Source organism: Lissotriton vulgaris, chromosome 3_1 (genome assembly GCF_964263255.1).
Source record: "Lissotriton vulgaris chromosome 3_1, aLisVul1.2, whole genome shotgun sequence".
Taxonomy (NCBI): domain Eukaryota; kingdom Metazoa; phylum Chordata; class Amphibia; order Caudata; family Salamandridae; genus Lissotriton; species Lissotriton vulgaris.
Window position 1 is genome coordinate 1,383,115,967 of NC_141689.1, and position 20,473 is coordinate 1,383,136,439.

Below are 20,473 nucleotides of genomic sequence, written 5' to 3' on the forward strand. Positions count from 1 at the left end.
CCACATACAAATAACACACAATCTCACATAAGGACCAAGCAATATCATTATCTAAAGGAGAGCTGAACCATTCCGAGTTCCAAAGACCGGCAATAAACACAGAAATTAACAAATGGCTATTCCCCGATTAGAACATAAAATCTGTTTAATGGAAAAAACAAAAATCATCTTTTTGAAAAATGTTATTTTGTGGTTTCCTGACAAGTTACATCATTTTCACTTATGATTTGACAGGAAATTAATAGTAAAGAAAGTGGGGCAATTATTTGGCTCCTGAAAGCCATCACTTACTGGTGCCCTGGGAGACAGGCGGGGAAGCAGACACAGTGAGGTAAAAATGCAACCACAAGTTTCGCATTTCTTTTGTAATAATTTATTTACAAGTCAATAAAGTGCAAAACCAACACAATGTTGCAGACATTTTTGAAAAAATATTTCAGCAAGAGGCGAAATTACAGTTTTTACAATTACATTGTAAAACCAGGACACACACAACCAGCGGTCGCAACTGAGACATGAAAAAGGAGTCCGACCAAAGTGAACCTTAATTTACTCGATAAAAAAAAAAAATGAATTCCACAGTGGTAAAAATACACTTTCATAATCTTTGAACAGAAACACCAAACAATATCCGACCTTTGTACAAAACACGTACAGAAAACACTGTGAATGATGCAATGGTTGCAAAAAGCCTCGACTTTGTGAAAGCCAGGGTGCCTTTTTTTTCTGTTTAAGGTGAGTGGATGTACCAAAAACTGCAGATTTTATTAAACTCAATCCTCGAGTGAAATTATGGCCTGATAAATTGGCGTGTGTTGCAGTTCATATCCTAATGTGGCTATTAAGGTTTTCGAGGCCAGTGGTGTGTTTTCAGGTGCACACATCGATCTTCTGCAGGGCTCCTTGCCACACAAGATAGAAGATGGGCAATTTCACAAAGCAAAGTGGTTCCTAGAACATTCAACAATGAGCGAGTTGTCCATGCCATTAAAAACGCGAATGCGTCCCTTTTTTACATAATTCACAACATAATTATTAGTTACATTGTATACCACTGACCGAGGAGCCGAGCGCCCCAGCCAGCTGAATGTGAACAGTTCTTCAAGAGCGCAATGACTGCCTGCGTGTGTTAATCGTTCAAGAAAATATGGCCGCCTGCTGACAAAGAGGAAGCGAGCACAATGAGAGGAAGAATAGGGTGCGGCCAATAAAAAGAATGCGCCCTTTCAAACTGTGAAGGCAACCATGATTAAAGCTTCCTTTCACGTCTCCCCGCGAAGCGATAAACCGAGAGCCACCCAGTGTTGAAAAGGTCCTGGAGGACAGCCAGGGCAGGAGACATCCTAAAAATGCAGTCACTTCATAAGCCGCAAAAGGCAACAGTGCCAATTCCCACTAGTCTTGGGGTGCAGTTATTAAACTAAGAGACCAAACACGTCCCAAAAAGGGATGCACTTCCGTGTTCACATTTTCATTTTTTGGAAAATAGCTTTCTTAAATGGAGGCCGGAACTCAGTGCAAGCAGATGTCCCGAGTCCATTTCCTTCTAAACTTATCACACTACAGCGAATGGCGCTTGTTGACTACGATTCTATTTCCACGTTTGTACTTAATTTGTGCCACAGACATTTTCGGTTTTGTTGTTGTGCTAGCAATCAGGCGCTGATTGCCTCTGGCAGTGCTTCAGACATTAGAGCAGGTAATTTTCATGTGATTAGCATCTCAGAGGCAGAGTGAAGTCAAACAGCAGGACTTTCAGGGCACTGAAGGATTGGAGCACTGTAGAGGTTTGTCCTGACCCGTACGCATGGAGCGAGGTGCAATATTTATTGAAACTAAAAGAAAATACAGGGGGAGAAGAACGAAACTTTCCTGTCCAGTCGGACATTTGGAGAGGGCAAGATAAATGTGTTAGTGCTCAGCGAAGGGTCCTCCGCTAGGGCGGTGGCGGAGCGTCGCCCCACTGCCATGAAGCAGCAAAAGAAAGGAAAAAATAAAATTATACTAATTTAATGGTATTATCATTTTATTTTGCCCTCCTGCTACAACAGCTTGCGTGAGGGGGCGGGCGGGGCTGCAGAGCATGGGGGAGTGGTAGAACACTTCGAAGTGCGCCATGACTGTTTGGCGGGCCAAAACAGTTATGTGCACTTTCCCTGTTCTCAATCCAGTCTGCATTACAGCCTGTGTGGAGGACATGCCCACCCCTCCAGCCCTGGCTGAGTGCCATGTCACGGCGGTCAGACCAACCCCAACAATGCATTGCAGCATTGTGATTGGTTGCGGGGAGCCTGGGAGCCCTGGTGTTTCCTGCTTCCGGTTTCTCCCAGGAAGAGGATGCAGGAGCGGCAGCAAGTGCTTTTTTTAAATTAAAGCAATCCCCCCACCAGCCCCTCCTTCCCCCTCCAGGGCCGGACTGGCAGTAGCCGGCACCGGGTGTTTCCCCGGTGGGCTGCTAGGGTGCGGGTTGGTTTTGGGCCCCTGGGGGCCGTTTTTGTTACTGGGGCCTGCAATATCGGCCCCCGGTAACAAAATCAGCCAAAACTGGCCCTTGGAAGCAGCTCGGCCGCACCTTCTCAGCCCCCCAAGGTGGGCCGGCCGAGCAGTGTGCCAGGGCCGGTTTCGGTTCCCAGTCCGGCCCTGTCCCCCACCTGCCCCACTGCTGTTTCCAGGTAGTAGCCGCAACTGTTAGTATCTGTATACAGCTATCAAATGCCCATGAAGCCCCAAAGGCGGCTGCTCACTGACAGAGTACAATAAATACCCGTAAAGCAAGAGTTTTAAATTGAAGAAGTCATGCATTTTATATCTAGTCTGGGAAGTGATTCACTGCAAAACGCCAGCCTGCTACAGAGCTCATTTTTTTCTTTAGAAAGATCTGTTTTCAAGCTGAAATCTGATGTGCTGGTATACCACTGGTAGTCTTGGCAGGGACCTCTCATTGAACCGGCTGTTGGAATCCTGACATAGCAGCTATTAAAGGTGCTTTCCCCATATAGCAACAGGTCTTAGAATGGTCTCATGCAAAGTCCTCAGGTAGCAGTTGCTAAACGCCTACATGTATTATTGCTTACAACTTAAAACTGCCCTGAAACAATATGTCGAGGAAGCAGAACTAAAGCGAGGTTTTATTTCTCTACCATGAACTCTTAGCCATACTTGAACACTATTTATGACCTCTGCTCACGTCACTCAGTATTACACCAGGGGACACCTCTGCCTACATAAACAATCAGTCTTATGGTGGATCTTAATTTGTTCAGTTTTACTCAATGTATTTTCTCCCAAAAATGGTTATTGGTATAACATTAAAAATGAAATGATGACTTCGATGGTCCCAAAAGCAGAAATCTCAAACTTCGCAACTAGGAAGTAACATTAAAGTTTAATTAGTGCTTACATGAATGCAAATGTACAAAAACGCAAGGATTTCCCATCAATCTCGCCTTATGCACAAACTGGACTGTCATTGACAACGCACCAGCTTAGCACAGAATTACAGGGTTTAGACAGGGAGGTTCCATGTACATCGCTATAAACCCTCACTGGTGAATTGACTCAGTCTTTTACTAAGACAACATTTGAATTCACTGAAAATTATAATTAAACATGGCGAGTTAATTGAAATTCCTATCATGCCACATTGCAGGTTCATTTAGATTCGTTTGTGATCAGTCAGCCTACCTTTCCTTGGTGCACCTTTTCAGGAGCTGTGAGATTTAATGTGATGCACATTAAGAACACACCAAGGCTTATCCAGGCCTGGAACAATTTTACACACCAAATAAATGTAACTTATTTTGAAGAGGTGGCACTGAGATGGTTGGCTGAAGAACAGGCACGGAGATCAAAAGGGAATCTGTGCAATGTTGAATGTGTAAAAGAAGGCCTTGTGACCTTGCAAAAGGAGCCTTAAAAGAAGTACTCATTGATATCTACTCAATACAAAGCACAAGGGTTTAGAGGGTACATGAGAGAGAAAGAGGCTGTGATACTCCATCTAGCTGAAGACAAACGAATGCACAAAACATACTCGCCGAGGAGAGGAACTGCACTTTATAAATGCTTAAAAAAACATGGTGAACAGTCCTTCCCATAAGCACCGACACATAAGGAACGTTTCCAATAGCATCTGAACGTTTCCTTAACCAAATGGATATAACCCGAAGAGTTAGGAAAGCTTAAACTTAAAGATGAAAGCATCATTGGAAACCATCATGTGCAAGAGGATGTTTTAGGCATAGCTCGAACTGGGCACATCTTTAATCTTTCAATGATAATCTAGGCATGTCTCTCGGCGCAAGTTACATTTCTGTTAATGTTTGCACACTTCTTTCTATTGCTCAATTGTTTGTTATGAGGATCTATCAGAACCTAGGAACTGAATGGAGGCACACTGTAGGGATTGGCTGATTTTGAATGACATACCCAAAATATGTGGTATCAGTCTGTGATTTAAGTTCAAGGTATTAGTCTATGTAACAAAATGCTGAGAATGAAAATTTTAGTAAACAGTATTTCTTGATCATATATTTTTTTTGTTACTAACAAATAAGATTTTTTTCAATTATTTTTATTGAGAGCAGTATAAGAATAATTCTGAATTCTGAAATTGGCCAATTCATTCATTTTACATACCCCTTGTTTAATGTCACTCACTCCCTTGCTAACGTCTAGCATCTTGGGAGTCCCCGTCAGCCATTATGTGGCTCTCGCCGAATTGGAATAATGGTAGCGTGCTACCAGACAGCCTGGTAATTAAAGGCTGATGTCAAGCAGAGATTTCTGTGCTAGAAGATTTAACATGTTCTTTCCTCCCCATCAGGATACTCGCCTGCTCTTTCAAGTTGATCCCTTGGGGTAAATTTTCTTTAAATTGGAGTTTGATTTACATAGAAACACTGTGGCGTGCACACACTTGGCTACATGGTACAGTAGGCAAGGCATGATAGGCTTTGAATGCAAATTTTAGATAAACTCACAGGATTCATTATTAGTAGCAAGAGGATGAAGAAAATACAGTAATGCAAGATTTTCAATGAATCAGAGTTTTGAAAATCACCCACTCACCGTATGGTAATAAAACACTTTTGCTGTTTGCACCGTGTAGTTGGACGAAGACTCTTCCTACTGCGAGAATGAGAAATTGCACTTTAAACCTAAGACACATTTGCTTTTCATTTTGCAAAATAGTATAATCTCCACTCTGAAAAAAGTAGAGCGTGTATTTGTGGAATATTCGTAAATTTTTCTGAGGTGAAAAACGGTGTCAAATTTAATTGGGATTTTCAATCATCACATTGTCAATCCAATACCCTCACAATGGCATAAGAAGATAGGCGTGGGAATTATCAGCCCAAAATGTATGCCATAACTTAAGGAACAGCTCTCCTACTCAACCACCAACTAAAAAAAATATGAATCCTAGTCACAAAAACAAACAACCACATTTCACTAACTCCGTTCCAAGTTCCAAGACACACTGCACAAACAAAAATATAAACAGACAACTGATGGCGTATCCGAACATTGAGATCAAAATCTGGCAGAAACATGTTCAATTAACCTTTAACAGATGAAGCAGTGTACCAACAAGAATAAAAATAGATGTATATATTAAACTGCTATTTTATGTACATACCCTAGCCATAAATAAATCAAAAAAAACAAAAATACTATTGCAGAATTACTTGTGAAGATCTGAAAATCCCACCACGAAGGATTTCAGTTTCTGTGTTGTACCAAACACATATGGGGCGAGCAGATGATAAACAGTTTGGAGGCATAGGTCAAATAAGCGCAGGGGCTGACATGCCAAAGCATTTCATAATATTTAGTCCGTTGAGGTGTCGCCCATCAATTGGCACCAAGAATACAATTCAAGCATTGCATCATTAAATAGTGTCACTCATGGTCATGTGGAAAAAGAAAGATTAATGTCCTTGGAGAGCTGTTCCTTGCCTTTTGCATCGTTGAGGACAGATCTTTGGATGTTTAACTATTGTTTAAATTACAAATAAGCAAATTAAGAGCCTTTCCGGTCAGCCTTTCTCTTGTAGCTCTTTAACAGACTCATGAGAAAGACATGCAGTAGTGCAATAGTACGATAAATATGAAAAGATGTGTTCAACAAGTCAAAGGTCTAAGACAGCATGCCCTCATTTCAAAAGTTGGTGCTGGAAATGTTCTGTTCCGCCGTACTTTGTGATGCCGCATCCTTGCTCATTGGCTCCTTTCCACAGGAAGGATTGAGGTCAGTCATTTTTTTCTACAGGGTTCGCACAGCAACAGGGTACAGCAGCGACAAGTGTTCTGCTCCCTTTATAGGAAGTTTTTTTGTGGTGTAGTAGTGGATAACTTCCGGGACACTCTCAAAAGGAGGGCTGTTCTGACCCAAAATATACTTGTCTTTGGTTTTTGCCAATTTCATGTGCATGAATCCTTGACTGCTCCTATGGAGGTAAAAAAAACAAAAAGGTACAGGAATAAATAAAACATGTAGCAAATACAAATGCAACCACTTTTTCCACAGTCATAAATATCTTTCTTCAGACTTAAAAGAAATATTGTTACTAGTTTACGTATATAGATTTTAATGTTAATGCATAATTTCAGAATACTACAAACTGTAATAAAAAAACTAAATTATCACTAAAGGAGCTGTCAGATCAAGTTTGAGAATTGGTGGCTCACAGGACTGGCAGTGGTTGTGAGTGGGCACCAATGGTGATGGTTGAGGTCATATAGCATTGGTGTCCTGGAGTCAGTCCCACCACAGCTCTGCAAAGGAAGCACTAGCGAGGGCGAGCAGGCACAGGCATCTCATGGAGTTGTTTGTTTGTTTGTGTGGGGAGGAGGTAGGGGGCAGAGCTTAGAACTCCACACCAATAATTTTAAGTCCAACATAGTGCTTGTCTTTGTTTTTTTACAAAAGAAAGTACTCTTAATCACAGAGCGGAACTAAATATCACTCAATCCAATTAGTGAATACAGGAGACCCTGATTATGATTTCCCCTCGACTCCCCCACTCCAATGCTCTCTCCTGCCTGTGCTAGTCTATTTTAAACCTCAGTAGCCTGAAGCAGAGGCATTAGTTAGGCAAAGGTGCAAATTGCACTTCCAGCAGGTTCAGATGCGCAATTAGTTTGCTTGCATAAGTAGTCCTTCTCAGATTATTCCTCAAACTGTGAACATGCTGGGCTTCTCCTCCTGGACAAACTCTCCTCCTACAGGGCCATAAAGACTTTTATTCCCTCAACAGGTAGTCAGGCATCTAGGCACTATGCAGACCGTCAGCTCCTCCAGCAGAAAGTGGATGCTTCACGGGATGTCCCCCTCCCCTCTGGGAGACTGGCTGTCAGGAAGACAGCACTCCTTCAAGTACTCTGCTGAGCACTTCCTTTCTTAACTAAGAGGAACTTGGAACTTGAATGACAAGCGCTGGTTTGGATCCTACTTTTATACACATTTCTAGACAGTGGATGTTGATAAGCTATCTCGACCTTCAGAAATCTGTTTGGGTTGGTACTCTTCAAGTGCCCGTCTCAGGCTGCTCTCAAAACACAGACCTGGTTTTACAGCAGGTAGGCACTGGGTCGGTTTCCAAACAGAACAAGCATTGGAAATGCAATAGGTCTCGCATTAGGAAAGTTTGAGCTATTGGTATTGTAAATTACACTTTTTTTATTTATGTGTTGGTTTTGAAAGTAGCAAAATTAATAGCTTTGCCAGTTACAATGTCAATAGTTTTAACTTTTGCAAATGTGACACCTATAGCATTTGTAATGCAATGTGTGTTGTATTTACGTGACTTAGATGTAATGATATTACAAATAACAATGGCTTTTAATTTTGTAAATAATTAATACTTAAATAAAAGTTTTTGTAATTTCTAATGGCAATAGCTTAAACATTTGTAAATAACTTTTGTGAAGATTATGTTCAGTGTTTTTTATTGGGACGAAAATCCAAGAACATTGCATTTGCACCTACACACACACACAGAGCCACACACATATAGATGTGGTGGTGGTGGATCTGGGGGATATGGTGGTGGTGGATGTGGTGGTGGTGATGGTGGTGTATGTGGGGGTGGATGTGGTGGTGGTGGAGGTGGTGGATGTGGTGGTGATGTGGTGGATGTGATGGTGGTGGATGTGGTGGTGGATGTGGTGGATGTGGTGGTGGTAGATGTGGTGGTTGTGGTGGTGGTGGATGTGGTGGATGTGGTGGATGTGGTGGATGTGGTGGTTGTGGAAGTGATGGTGGGTATGGTGGATGTGGTGGTGGTGGATGCGGTGGAAGTGGTGGATGCGGTGGAAGTGGTGGATGCGGTGGAAGTGGTGGATGCGGTGGTGGATGTGGATGTGGTGGTGGATGTGGTGGTGGATGTGGCGGTGGATGTGGCGGTGGATGTGGCGGTGGATGTGGCGGTGATGGTGGATGTGGTGGTGGATGTGGTGGTGGATGTGGTGGTGGATGTGGTGGTGGATGTGGTGGTGGTGGTGGATGTGATGGATGTGATGGTGGATGTGGTGGTGATGGTGGATGGGGAGGTGGTTGTAGTGGATGCGGTGGTGGATGCGGTGGTGTTGGTGGATGGGGAGGTGGTTGTAGTGGATGTGGTGGTGGATGTAGTGGTGGTGGGTGTGGTGGTGGTGGTGGATGCGGTGGTGGTGGATGCGGTGGTGGTGGATGTGGTGGTGGTGGATGTCATGGTGGATGTGGAGGTGATGGTGGAGGTGATGGTGGAGGTGATGGTGGAGGTGGTGGAGGTGATGGTGGATGTGGTGGTGGATGTGATGGTGGATGTGATGGTGGATGTGATGGTGGATGTGGATGTGGTGGTGATGGTGGATGTGGTGGTGGATGCGGTGGTGGTGGATGCGGTGGATGTGGTGGTGGTGGATGGGGTGGTGGTTGTGGTGGTGGTGGTGGATGGGGTGGTGGTTGTGGTGGTGGTGGTGGATGGGGTGGTGGTTGTGGTGGTGGATGTAGTGGTTGTGGTGGTGGATGTAGTGGTTGTGGTGGTGGATGTAGTGGTGGTGGTGGTGGATGCGGTGGTGGTGGAATTGGTGGTGGATGTGGCGGTGGTGGATGTGATGGTGGTGGATGTGATGGATGTGGTGGTGGATGTCATGGTGGATGTCATGGTGGATGTGGAGGTGATGGTGGATGTGGAGGTGATGGTGGATGTGGAGGTGATGGTGGATGTGGTGGTGGATGGGGTGGTGGTGGATGTGGTGGTGGATGTAGTGGTGGTGGATGTAGTGGTGGTGGGTGTGGTGGTGGTGGATGCGGTGGTGGTGGTGGATGCGGTGGTGGTGGTGGATGCGGTGGTGGTGGTGGATGCGGTGGTGGTGGTGGATGCGGTGGTGGTGGTGGATGCGGTGGTGGTGGTGGTGGATGCGGTGGTGGTGGATGCGGTGGTGGTGGATGCGGTGGTGGTGGTGGATGGGGTGGTGGTGGTGGATGGGGTGGTGGTGGTGGATGGGGTGGTGGTGGTGGATGGGGTGGTGGTTGTGGTGGATGTGGTGGTGGTGGGTGTGGTGGTGGTGGTGGATGCAGTGTTGGTGGATGTGGTGGTGGTGGATGTGGTGGTGGTGGTGGATGTCATGGTGGATGTGGAGGCGATGGTGGATGTAGTGGTGGTGGAGGTGATGGTGGATATGGTGGTGATGGTGGATGTGGTGGTGGATGCGGTGGTGGTGGATGTGGTGGTGGATGCTGTGGTGGTGGATGCGGTCGTGGATGGGGTGGTGGTTGTGGTGGATGCAGTGGTGGATGTAGTGGTGGTGGTGGATGTAGTGGTGGTGGTGGATGTAGTGGTGGTGGTGGATGTAGTGGTGGTGGTGGATGTAGTGGTGGTGGTGGATGTAGTGGTGGTGGTGGATGTGGTGGTGGTGGATGTGGTGGTGGTGGTGGATGTGGTGGTGGTGGATGTGGTGGTGGTGGATGTGGTGGTAGTGGATGTGGCGGTGGTGGATGTGGTGGTGGTGGATGGGGTGGTGGTGGTGGATGGGGTGGTGGTGGTGGATGGGGTGGTGGTGGTGGATGGGGTGGTGGTTGTAGTGGATGTGGTGGTGGATGTAGTGGTGGTGGGTGTGGATGCAGTGGTGGTGGTGGATGCGGTGGTGTTGGATGTGGTGGTGGTAGAGGTGGCGGTGGATGTCATGGTGGATGTGGAGGTGATGGTGGATGTGGTGGTGGATGTGGTGGTGATGGTGGATGGGGTGGTGGATGCGGTGGTGATGGTGGATGTGGTGGTGATGGTGGATGTGGTGGTGTATGCGGTGGATGTGGTGGTGTATGCAGTGGATGTAGTGGTGGGTGCGGTGGATGTGGTGGATGTGGTGGTGGATGCGGTGGTGATGGTGGATGTGGTGGTGGATGTGGTGATGGTGGATGAGGTGGTGGTGGTGGTGGATGCGGTGGTGGATGGGGTGGATGTGGTGGTGGATGTAGTGGTGGTGGTGGTGGATGTGGTGGTGGTGGTGGATGTAGTGGTGGTGGTGGATGTGGTGGTGATGGTGGATGTGGTGGTGATGGTGGATGTGGTGGTGTATGCGGTGGATGTGCTGGTGTATGCAGTGGATGTAGTGGTGGGTGCGGTGGATGTGGTGGATGTGGTGGTGGATGCGGTGGTGATGGTGGATGTGGTGGTAGATGTGGTGATGGTGGATGAGGTGGTGGTGGTGGTGGTGGTGGATGCGGTGGTGGATGGGGTGGATGTGGTGGTGGATGTAGTGGTGGTGGTGGTGGATGTGGTGGTGGTGGTGGTGGATGTGGTGGTGGTGGTGGTGGATGTAGTGGTGGTGGTGGATGTGGTGGTGGTGGTGGATGTGGTGGTGGTGGTGGATGCGGTGGTGGTGGAAGTGGTGGTGGATGTGATGGTGGTGGATGTGGTGGTGGGTGTGGCGGTGGATGTCATGGTGGATGTGGAGGTGATGGTGGATGTGGTGGTGGATGTGGATGTGGTGGTGGATGTGGTGGTGGATGTGGTGGTGATGGTGGATGTGGTGGTGATGGTGGATGTGGTGGTGATGGTGGATGTGGTGGTGTATGCGGTGGATGTGCTGGTGTATGCAGTGGATGTAGTGGTGGATGCGGTGGATGCGGTGGATGTGGTGGATGCGGTGGATGTGGTGGATGCGGTGGTGGATGCGGTGGTGGTGGTAGTGGTGGTGGATGGAGTGGTGGTTGTAGTGGATGTGGTGGTGGGTGTGGTGGTGGTGGTGGATGCGGTGGTGGTGGATGCGGTGGATGTGGTGGTGGTGGGTGTCATGGTGGATGTGGAGGTGATGGTGGATGTGGTGGTGGTGGATGTGATGGTGGATGTGGTGGTGATGGTGGTGATGGTGGATGTGGTGGTGGATGCGGTGGTGGTGGATGCGGTGGATGTGGTGATGGTGGATGCGGTGGTGGTGGTGGATGCGGTGGTGGTGGTGGATGGGGTGGTTGTGTATATTGTCTAGAAGCCTTGTATCAGCAGAGCTGGGCATTATTAACATAACAGCAGTGGCACACAGGTGGGTAACATGCACGTGACCTGGTGACCCTGGAGGCGTGAGTGGTAGGACATTGTTACACCCCTACAGTGTGCGTCTGTGTGGTGTGTCCTGGTGCGTGTCTGTCCATTTTCACGTGCATTTATTCTGGGAAGGTCTGTGTGTCTCTGTCAGTCTTTGTTAGAAAATGGTTGAAGGGACATCTGTTGTAGAAGTGTTTGTGTGTTTGCGACTGTTTCCGTGTGAATGCGTGCCTGCGGGTGTTTATCATCTGTGGGAGCTTTGAAGTGAAGCTTCACTTGTGTGTGAGAGGTGTGGGAGGAGTGCGGCTCGGCTGAGCCAGAGCGCACGCTGGGGGAAGCTTGTGGGGCGGAGCATGATAACGCAGCAAGACATACTGAAGATATAGTTGAAAAGTGACGGTATCTCGATAAAATACTGTTTTCTCTAATGAAAACAGGTTTAAATGTTTAATGCGAGACTCACGGATGAAATAACGTGGACAGAGAAACGGTACAATGATAGTCTGCCATCAAGGATTGCCTTACAAGTAAAGGGACATGATAAAAACAAGCCAGCGCTGGAAGGAAGGAGAAATGCGAGTCACGGCCGGAGGCCGGCCGTGAAAACAATGAGAATTTATATATGATAACGCGCATGCTTTGAAGTGAAGCTTCACTTGTGTGTGGGAGGAGTGTGGCTCGGCTGAGCCAGAGCGCACGCTGGGGGAAGCTTGTGGGGCGGAGCTGCTGGGGAACAGATGGCTGGCGATTTGATGCTGTGCACGAGCATTTCACGGGCACAGCACCAAATCGCCAGCTAGTTAAACCTCTGTTTAAGCCCCTTTATATCTCGCTCCGCTCACTCAATGCGCATGCGCATGGAGATAGGTTGCGAGACCTAAAAAGGGTTTCTAGGAATAGGTGACTCCGGCTTAAGTGGCTTTCACTCATGAATTTCTAAAACTAAAACAAGTTTATTCTAAGGGTATGAGTAAACCCATCTTAGGCCAAAAAATACTCAGTTTAGATGGAAGCCACGAACGACTGGTCCTTAATCTCGGAAATCAGACAACACTGGACACTCGAAGCAGCAACCGTAATAATGGAGGTCTTGAAATCTCATAGTGCTAAGACTTAAAGAACAACAGAGCAGATTTCCCTCCACGATTTCAGCCTTCCACTGAACTACCAGATTAATGTTCCCATCTCTCCATTGAATGATTGGAGAAAAGCCATTTTCACTAGGAGATCTCATTTCTAAGCGGTTTCAATGCAGGTAGAAAAGGGAACGGCAGTGCGACAAAGCGTGGGCTTCCCAAGTATCTTGCAATGGAGTAGAAGGGATTATAATCAGGGCCACTGGAATTATGTGACGGAGAGGACCAAATTATGGGGCAGGGTGGACTCAATTATGGGGCAAGGAAAGGCAAATTATGTGTTGTAAAGAGACACATTTTGTCATAGTATCACTGCAATATTTAGCCTTGTTCACACACGACAACACTGTCTAGAGACAAAGATTCCACATCATTAGTAACAGTTTTACACTCAAAAATAGTAAGAAGCAATTAAAAGGTGGCCAGCTGACTTCTGTCAGGGGCCTATCACGTTGGGGTAACACGTGTTGCAGCATTTTTAGAAACTTTTGATCTGTTTGAACTGTATCAATTTTTTGGGTAAAATCTGCAAATTATGCACATAGATGATGGATTATATGGCAAAAGCACTAAATACATAATTATCCGGAAAACACCGCAAAATCGCTTAATACTAGTGGTTCGATCATAATGCGGGCCTCCCGTTTTGAAAAGACAGCCAGCAGACCACCCTTTCTCAAAAAGTGTGGCTATTCTGAGGTAAATGACACGGCAGATATGCAAACGAAGGTTTTCAATTTCATCTGCTTACACTTTACTATCTCTAAAAGGAGGGAAACAGAGTGCTGGCTGCATCTCACAGCAGTTAGCCAGCTTGCATTCGACCTGCAGATTTTGAGACTGCAGCGAGCAAATGAGAATTGAACCCGTGGCTCCAGCCCCGCAGTAACAGCACTTTGACCACAAGTATTGAGTGTGGGTGTCAAACCCCAGGGAAAGAGTTCAAAGTCTTCACAGGCCTCAATGTCCTTTTGAAGATGGTAGAACGGATTAGCTCCTGTGTGTCAATATAGTTACCAATTACTTGATATTAACCAAAAGACAAAATAAAATAGGCTATAGCACTTATAAAAAAAAATATAAAAAAAAGTTACACACCTTTAAAGTTTCAAAATGCAATTCCCGTTAAACCAGAGCAGCTTAGCTCGAATCAGGAAGGCTCGGTTTAGCCCTCCTACTTGGCAGCTATTGATATATTGTACAGGAAGAGACACGGCGTGAACAATGCAAAGCACAGGACCGGTTTATTGGACGGTTACCAAAACAACGTACTAATGCCGCATTGTCCATGAACACTGTTTCACGTTTTAAGCTTCGTTTAAAGGCCTGTCAAGGGCATGTGAAAAACTCACCTTTTAATCTGTGCATCTAAAAATACAAGCGCGTGTTTGATCGACCTACCACAGCAATGTTTGCAGCAGCGCAGTAACCTCCACACTATAAAAACAAAACATCTATTTTTGGTATGGCAGGGTTTCATTAAAATGTGCCAGGATGTGGCGTATGGGGCAGAGCTACCGACTTTGGAGCTGGGGAACCAGGTTCGAGTCCCGGCGTTGGCTCAACAACCTGTGATTATGGGCAAATCACTCAATCTCCGGAGAGAGAAAAAAAATAAACTCGTCTTTCTGTAATGTAACTGGTGCTCAGGTAAAGCGCCCCAATATCTTCGAGTCAGTTTCACGCTATATAAAAGGTCCCCAAAAAAGTCACATATTCTTATAATTCTTCAATCTCTTCTTTTCATCAAGTAACCTAAAGTCAAAAACTGCTTTTACGCAGACATCAATACAGCATTTTCACTACACTTCGAGTGCTCTTTACGGCGCTATTCCAGGTGTCGTTAAATCAAGCGGCAGCTATGGGAATATAAAACTACAGGCGATTAGAGTAGTCTCAAGCATTTGAAGCAGGATGCTTTAAAGTCAGCGGAGTTCACTTTTGCGTCTCTATGTACTTGCTCTAAAAAGACCAGGGGCTGAGCAAAAGTAAAATTACGCCGGTGTAATTTGGAAAAAATTGTAAAACTATACCATGTTGAGTAATTATGCAGCAGTTCGCTACAAAATTATATCACAGGAACAACATGAACAAACAGAACGCAAGCAGCTGTTCGCACCAAATTTATTTTTTCATCTTTTTTGTGCAAAATGTGTTTTTTCGCCAGAATTGACACCGGGATGCATTATGCAATAAAATAAAGCACAAAATAAAAGATCTGCATTTTGTGTAATCACGTATGGCTTTCTCAAAGTTTAGATTTCTAAACAAATATTCGGAATTGAATTAGTCCACTGACTACCATTAAAGTTGTTGATTTTGTAACAAGTGAAAGCACTGCCATTGCTAGAGTGAAAGCTAGCATACGAAGTGGGGGGAGGAAGGGCTCCTAATGGGAAGTGGAGACGGGGAGAAATTGAGAAGAAAGCTGAGCAGGGAGGGTGTTATTGCGGCTATCTGCTTGCCCGAGGGGAGGAGAAATGCCGGCCTGAGGCAGAGCACACGCTGAGAAGCCTGTGGGAGGGGGGGGCGGGCTGCCTTTGATGTGGTAATGCGAGGCAGGCAGGCAGCTGGTGGCATTGTGCACGCGCTTTTTAGGGCTTGCGCTTGCGCAATCACCTAAAAAGCACATGCACTGCATGCAATCGCCAGTGGAATCGCCAGTGGTGGTTAACCTCTGGATAAGCCACATTAGAGCTTCGCCAACTATGCGCATGCGCACAGCAGGCGAGCCCTAAAAACTAGGAACATGGCTACAATAGTGTGTGAATGTTCTACATCTGGCTTTCATCAGACTTCATGAGCAACCAAGGATAGACAAAAGGGCATGCCTGACCTAGAAACATCCTCACCTTTAACAGAAATTGCATTCCCACCCTCACTTCTACTGTTGGAAATCCACCTTTTCTGCTTGGTCCCCCTGGATTTTTTGCCTTTTGCTGGGCTGTGTATTTTTACTGGCTTTAGACCTCTGTGCATGTTACCCCTTATCCCTACTAGCCAATAACAAAGGGCTTGTGCTCCCCTTTAAACATGGTTGGATTGGCATATTCCAAATTGGTATATTTAACTTAGTTATAAGTCCTTAGTAAATGGCACAAGGAGCATGCAGGTTAAACATCATTAGAACCTGCAGCTCCTATTGACCACCCACTACAGAAGCAGTTCAAACATGGCCACAGGCCTATATTGTAGCAGTTTTAAACTTGAAGCCGGACCTGTCAAAATGACCCTTTTTGAGAGAAGAAAATGGCCCTTTTGAATATTAAGTAACCCCATATGAAAGCCTTGTAGCCCACAAGCTAAGGTGATTGATGTTTAAAAGTGGAACCGAAAGAATCAGTACACAAAACCCCCCAAAGAATTTACTGTGGCAGGCCTTACTGTCCTACGTAGAAAACTGGAGTGCATATTAAAATACTAATACCGTATCTTGGGAATGGGACAAGCTAGTTAAATAATTAAACTACTATTTTGAAAAATGATTAAGCATTCAATTCAATGGTGAACGCGTATGTTTAAATCAATATTAAGGAAATGTAAATGTTCCCAACCGAACGTTCCTGGAGACTATTTTGCATTAGCTCTCCAGCTTCTCCTGGCCGGTGATTAGCCTCGATTAGGTGTGAAAAAGGCATGAAAAGCCTCTCAGAAGCAAATAATAGGCTGGCCTGAGTGAAGAGAGAAGGCCTCCTCTGAACTCCACATAATATGCAGGAGGGCATTGTGGGCCTCATTTTCACAGCAGTGTCAAATCCTGCTTGTCAGGTTTGTTGAGCCACATGTAACACCTGAGGTACTCTTCAAAGTGGGAGAACCGAATAGCAAGACTATTCTTGTGTGTTCACTGTCTAGTTGCTGAAGAAGCCTAATTTTCTCCAACCAGACATCTGTCTCTGTGTTTGTTGTGGGTTCAGTACCTGCTCCAATCAGATTTTTGTGTTAAATGTGGAAGGACACTAGAATTACCACAGTACACTCCCCAAACACATCTCCAAACCTCAGAGTCTAAGTTTATTGTAGCCGAAAATTTCACTATCTTGACAACACGGTCACACATTGCATTTTGGTTCCTGATTGCAGTAAGGCAAAGAGACACTATTGAAACAAGCATTGGCATAGCCAAAAAGTCTCGCCCTTGGGACCTTATAAGTGTTTAGTTATCCAGCACAATATCCTTGGTGCAACAACATTAACTGTTGCATGACTTAACAATTATAAGGTCCCAAAGGCAAGACGTATTGGCTACGCCAATGTTTGTATTGCCACTTAAGGTTACTACACAGAGCATCACATCATTTTGGCAGACTGCCTCTACCCATGTGCCTGCAGTAGTTGCACACGCCATGATGGCTGTGGCATTGAACTAATGGCTCGGAGTGGCTTGCAGGTATTTGAAAACCAGAAACTAACGCTGCTCCAGGCTAGGCATTTAGAGGGCCACAGAAACAAACACAAGCTATTAGCTGATTCAAGGTCTCATACTGAGGACGGGCTCACAACTCCTTATCATGGATCCATAACTGTTAGAAGTGATTGACAGATGCAACGTTTGTGCCACATGCTAAATTGCACGACTGAATACCAGACCGAGCGACACACAGTAATTGTAGTTCGTGTAATTGAAAGGGAACGCAAGTTTCATTAAATTCAACTTTTTTCGAATAGCTACATTTACACAGTTCTCCAGTGGTATTCAGTGTGAATAAATATAGCTATTTCCAACATTTGCAACTCTTGATGCAGAACGTTATGTAACTCCTGGCCACAAATATTGCAGCAAAGTTTTCCTGTGAGAATATCTATTTTCTATTCAGAAAAACATTGCTGGGAATTGCAGACACACCCCTACATGAAGTCTGTTCCATTGCTTAGCTTTTGGCTTAACAAAAAATAGATTGTTTTGTTTCTTTGCGCGAGTTGTGAATCACCTGGCATGCATGTGTGTGTTTCGGTCGTTGGTCAGGCCTTATTTAAATTGTTGGGCCTGAGCATGACGAGAAGATACCCTGGCATGAGCCTCCCTATGTGTAAGTGAAATGGAAGGTTCTGTGATGAGTATTCCACAAGTTTGCCCGAACTCAGCTATGTCTATCTAGTGACATGTTGTGCCAGTGGTCGATCGTCTGCTCACTCACATAAAATAATTAATCTGCCCTCCCTTGGAATATTGTGGTGTCTGTGTGACATTTAACAAGGACGTGCTCCATGGCTTCCTTCACGTGTGTCGTAAACCTTTCAAATCTATCTTCCTTCAAAATCTGGCAGCTGTGTGTGATGGGCTGCTACCATGGCAGTGTTTGCAACCACTCGCGCTGCAGGAGGCAGGAGCGTGTGTTTGCTTTGCATTGGTGATAACCAGTCATAAATTCTACTTAATAATAACCTCAGAATTCCTGATATCGGTTATTTTGAGTTGGTTACCAACGTCTTGCAGTGTTTGGACAGCACCGCCACAAGGCTTGCTCAAGCCAATAGGTTCCAAAAGAGACCTGTTGGTTTTTCCGATACTTGTTCTTTGAGTGAGCACATTTTCTGGACTTAATTTCGGAATCCCTATTGTTGCTTTTCATACTGTAGGGTTCATACAACTCTTTGCAATCTGCTTTTAGTGGTGTATACTGTCTCCAAGTTCTGCCTCATGTCATGTGGATTTGACCCATTTTAAAAATCAGAATACTATTTTTTCATTATACTTACTTAGTACTGGGAATTTATGAATGAAATGAAAATTTAAGCCCCCAGGCAAAAATCCAGAAAAGAGATTGGAGTAACAATTGGAAAAACTATGTGAAAAAACAAATTCTTAGAAATCATTTACGCTGTGGTCTAGCAAAAAACGTTTGTGCGTGAAAGAAACTGATGGTCCAAAAGATTTTGCCATGCATTTGCTGCCTACATAAGAAATGGATCAAAAAGCTTTCACCTTTGTATCAAACGTGGGACTAATGAATTTGCTCCATTTCATATATAAACAACCAAAATAGAGTCAAATTACTATTGGACTCCCTTTTGCAGTACAGTTTCAGTTAGGACTTTCGCATGCGGCAAAAATGTTGCAAAATGCACTTGCTCTATGTGTTTTCGCTGGTGAAAAATATTTAGTATTATTGCGCCCTGCGGCTGGACTGCAGACCGGAAGTAGCAGTTTTGAGGAGTTGTCTAGTTTCTTAGAATATATTTTCACATTTACTTTAGGAAATTTGGAAAAAAATATATTTATATAAAAACCAAACAATCTTTAAAACGTAATACCTTTAATTGGGATTTGGGATCATTGCGGTTTCAAGCTTTCAAGCCCCCATACTTGCTACCCTGAGATACAGGCCTCCAACTGTTCCTGAAAGTAAGCACTCTAACAGCATGCCTTCCCCTCTTGAAGACCTTCAGGGTAGAATATTGGTATTTTGTGTTTAACGTAAAAGGATGTGTGCACACGCACAGTTACATATTTCAAGTAAGAAAGTATTTTCCCTATTTTAAAAAAAAACTTTCTACAGAATTGAAATTTGTGAAATTTCCCATCTGTGCTGTGCCGTTTTCCTTAGTGTGGTCTTAAGAGTCCAAAGTCTCAGTTGAATGCGTAAGGGTCCTGCACATAACAGCTGTGAAGTGATCAGCACGATGAAAGGCGCACAGGCAGGGGAGCGAGAGTAAAGCGCTGGAGGCCACACTAACTAACTGCCGCTGCTCGCTCCCGCAAGGTGGATGACAGCACAAGCACGAGTGCCTGAAAAGGGAAGGCCAATTCAAAAAGGTCATCTCCTAGAGCAGCGCATGCGCGATGCCTAGGCAAGACCTTAAAATGGGTAGGGTTTGGCCCAGAATATGAAACCTCCACACACCCACTTCGGAACTCTTTCTGGTATGAGGAGGAACAGAGGAAGACTTCACCTGCTGGCTTTGTCTTGAGAGGAATTCTGAAGGATGGACCAGTTTCCAGTTGTACCCAGGGTAAATATGTGGACTCAAAGATCATAAGGCTGACCTCCTGTTCAAGTTACAGAGATGCAACAAGCTACAAGAGGCCTGTTCGTGTGACTTCCCAGCAAACCAGTTCCAGCTGGATGTGCCCTGGACCCGACTGTTGGCCTCTGCTGGGGTGAGTTCTGAGACCCAAGTGCTTTTCCGGAGGTCCTGCAGTTCTTGGCTGTGGTGTCTGACTGGGTTTCTCCTACCACCCCATAAAACCTGGGACGTAGAAATTATTTCAACTTTAAGACCTACGAAGGAGTTGGACAAATCTGCAAAGTTGATTCGACTAAGGTGTGTTCCTGCTGGACTAAGATTCAGGTTTCTCCCACTCTGATCTTCTCTGCAGCATCAAATCCAGTTCAGTAGCACCTCGCAGGAAAGTATTCGGCCTTATGGAGCGCTCTCCGACTACAGGCTTGCCCCACTGAAGGTTTCTGAGCTCTTTTTAAAAAAATGACTAAGTGCAAATGTACAAATCTTGAATGGGTGAAGTCGCCAGAAGTATCTGGTTGGCATCAGGACTTCCCTGGGTGTGAAATTCAAATTTTTCCCTCTCAGAGCTTTTCCCGTCAAAACCAATGGCTTTACCAGGACCACATTCAAAGGCTACATGACCCTCAGGATGCCTCTTCGAATATAGCCTGCTGCCTTGCTCCACTGAGGATTTTTGACTTACATTTTTTTAACCTAAGTACCAAGGTACCATCTCCGACCAGTTGAACCTGATTTCTGTATTTGACCAGCACTCCATCATGCTGAGTCTCAAATGCGTCTAGGTCCTGGTCTCCCTCAATCAGTTGGCCCTGGTTGGTGCTTAATGCTTTTTGGTGC

General features: G+C 45.3%; 1 protein-coding gene across 1 annotated transcript in view; it reads right to left on the bottom strand.

Annotated features, from left to right (window-relative positions):
• Positions 1-357: 357 nt before the first annotated feature.
• Positions 358-20,473, bottom strand: part of SHB (SH2 domain containing adaptor protein B) — a 430,643-nt gene continuing 410,527 nt past the window's right edge. The window contains exon 6 of the mRNA XM_086961857.1: positions 358-6,452. Within this exon, the coding sequence (XP_086817983.1) occupies positions 6,269-6,452 (184 nt within the window). The 3' untranslated portion in view covers positions 358-6,268. The remainder of the gene's footprint in view (positions 6,453-20,473) is intronic.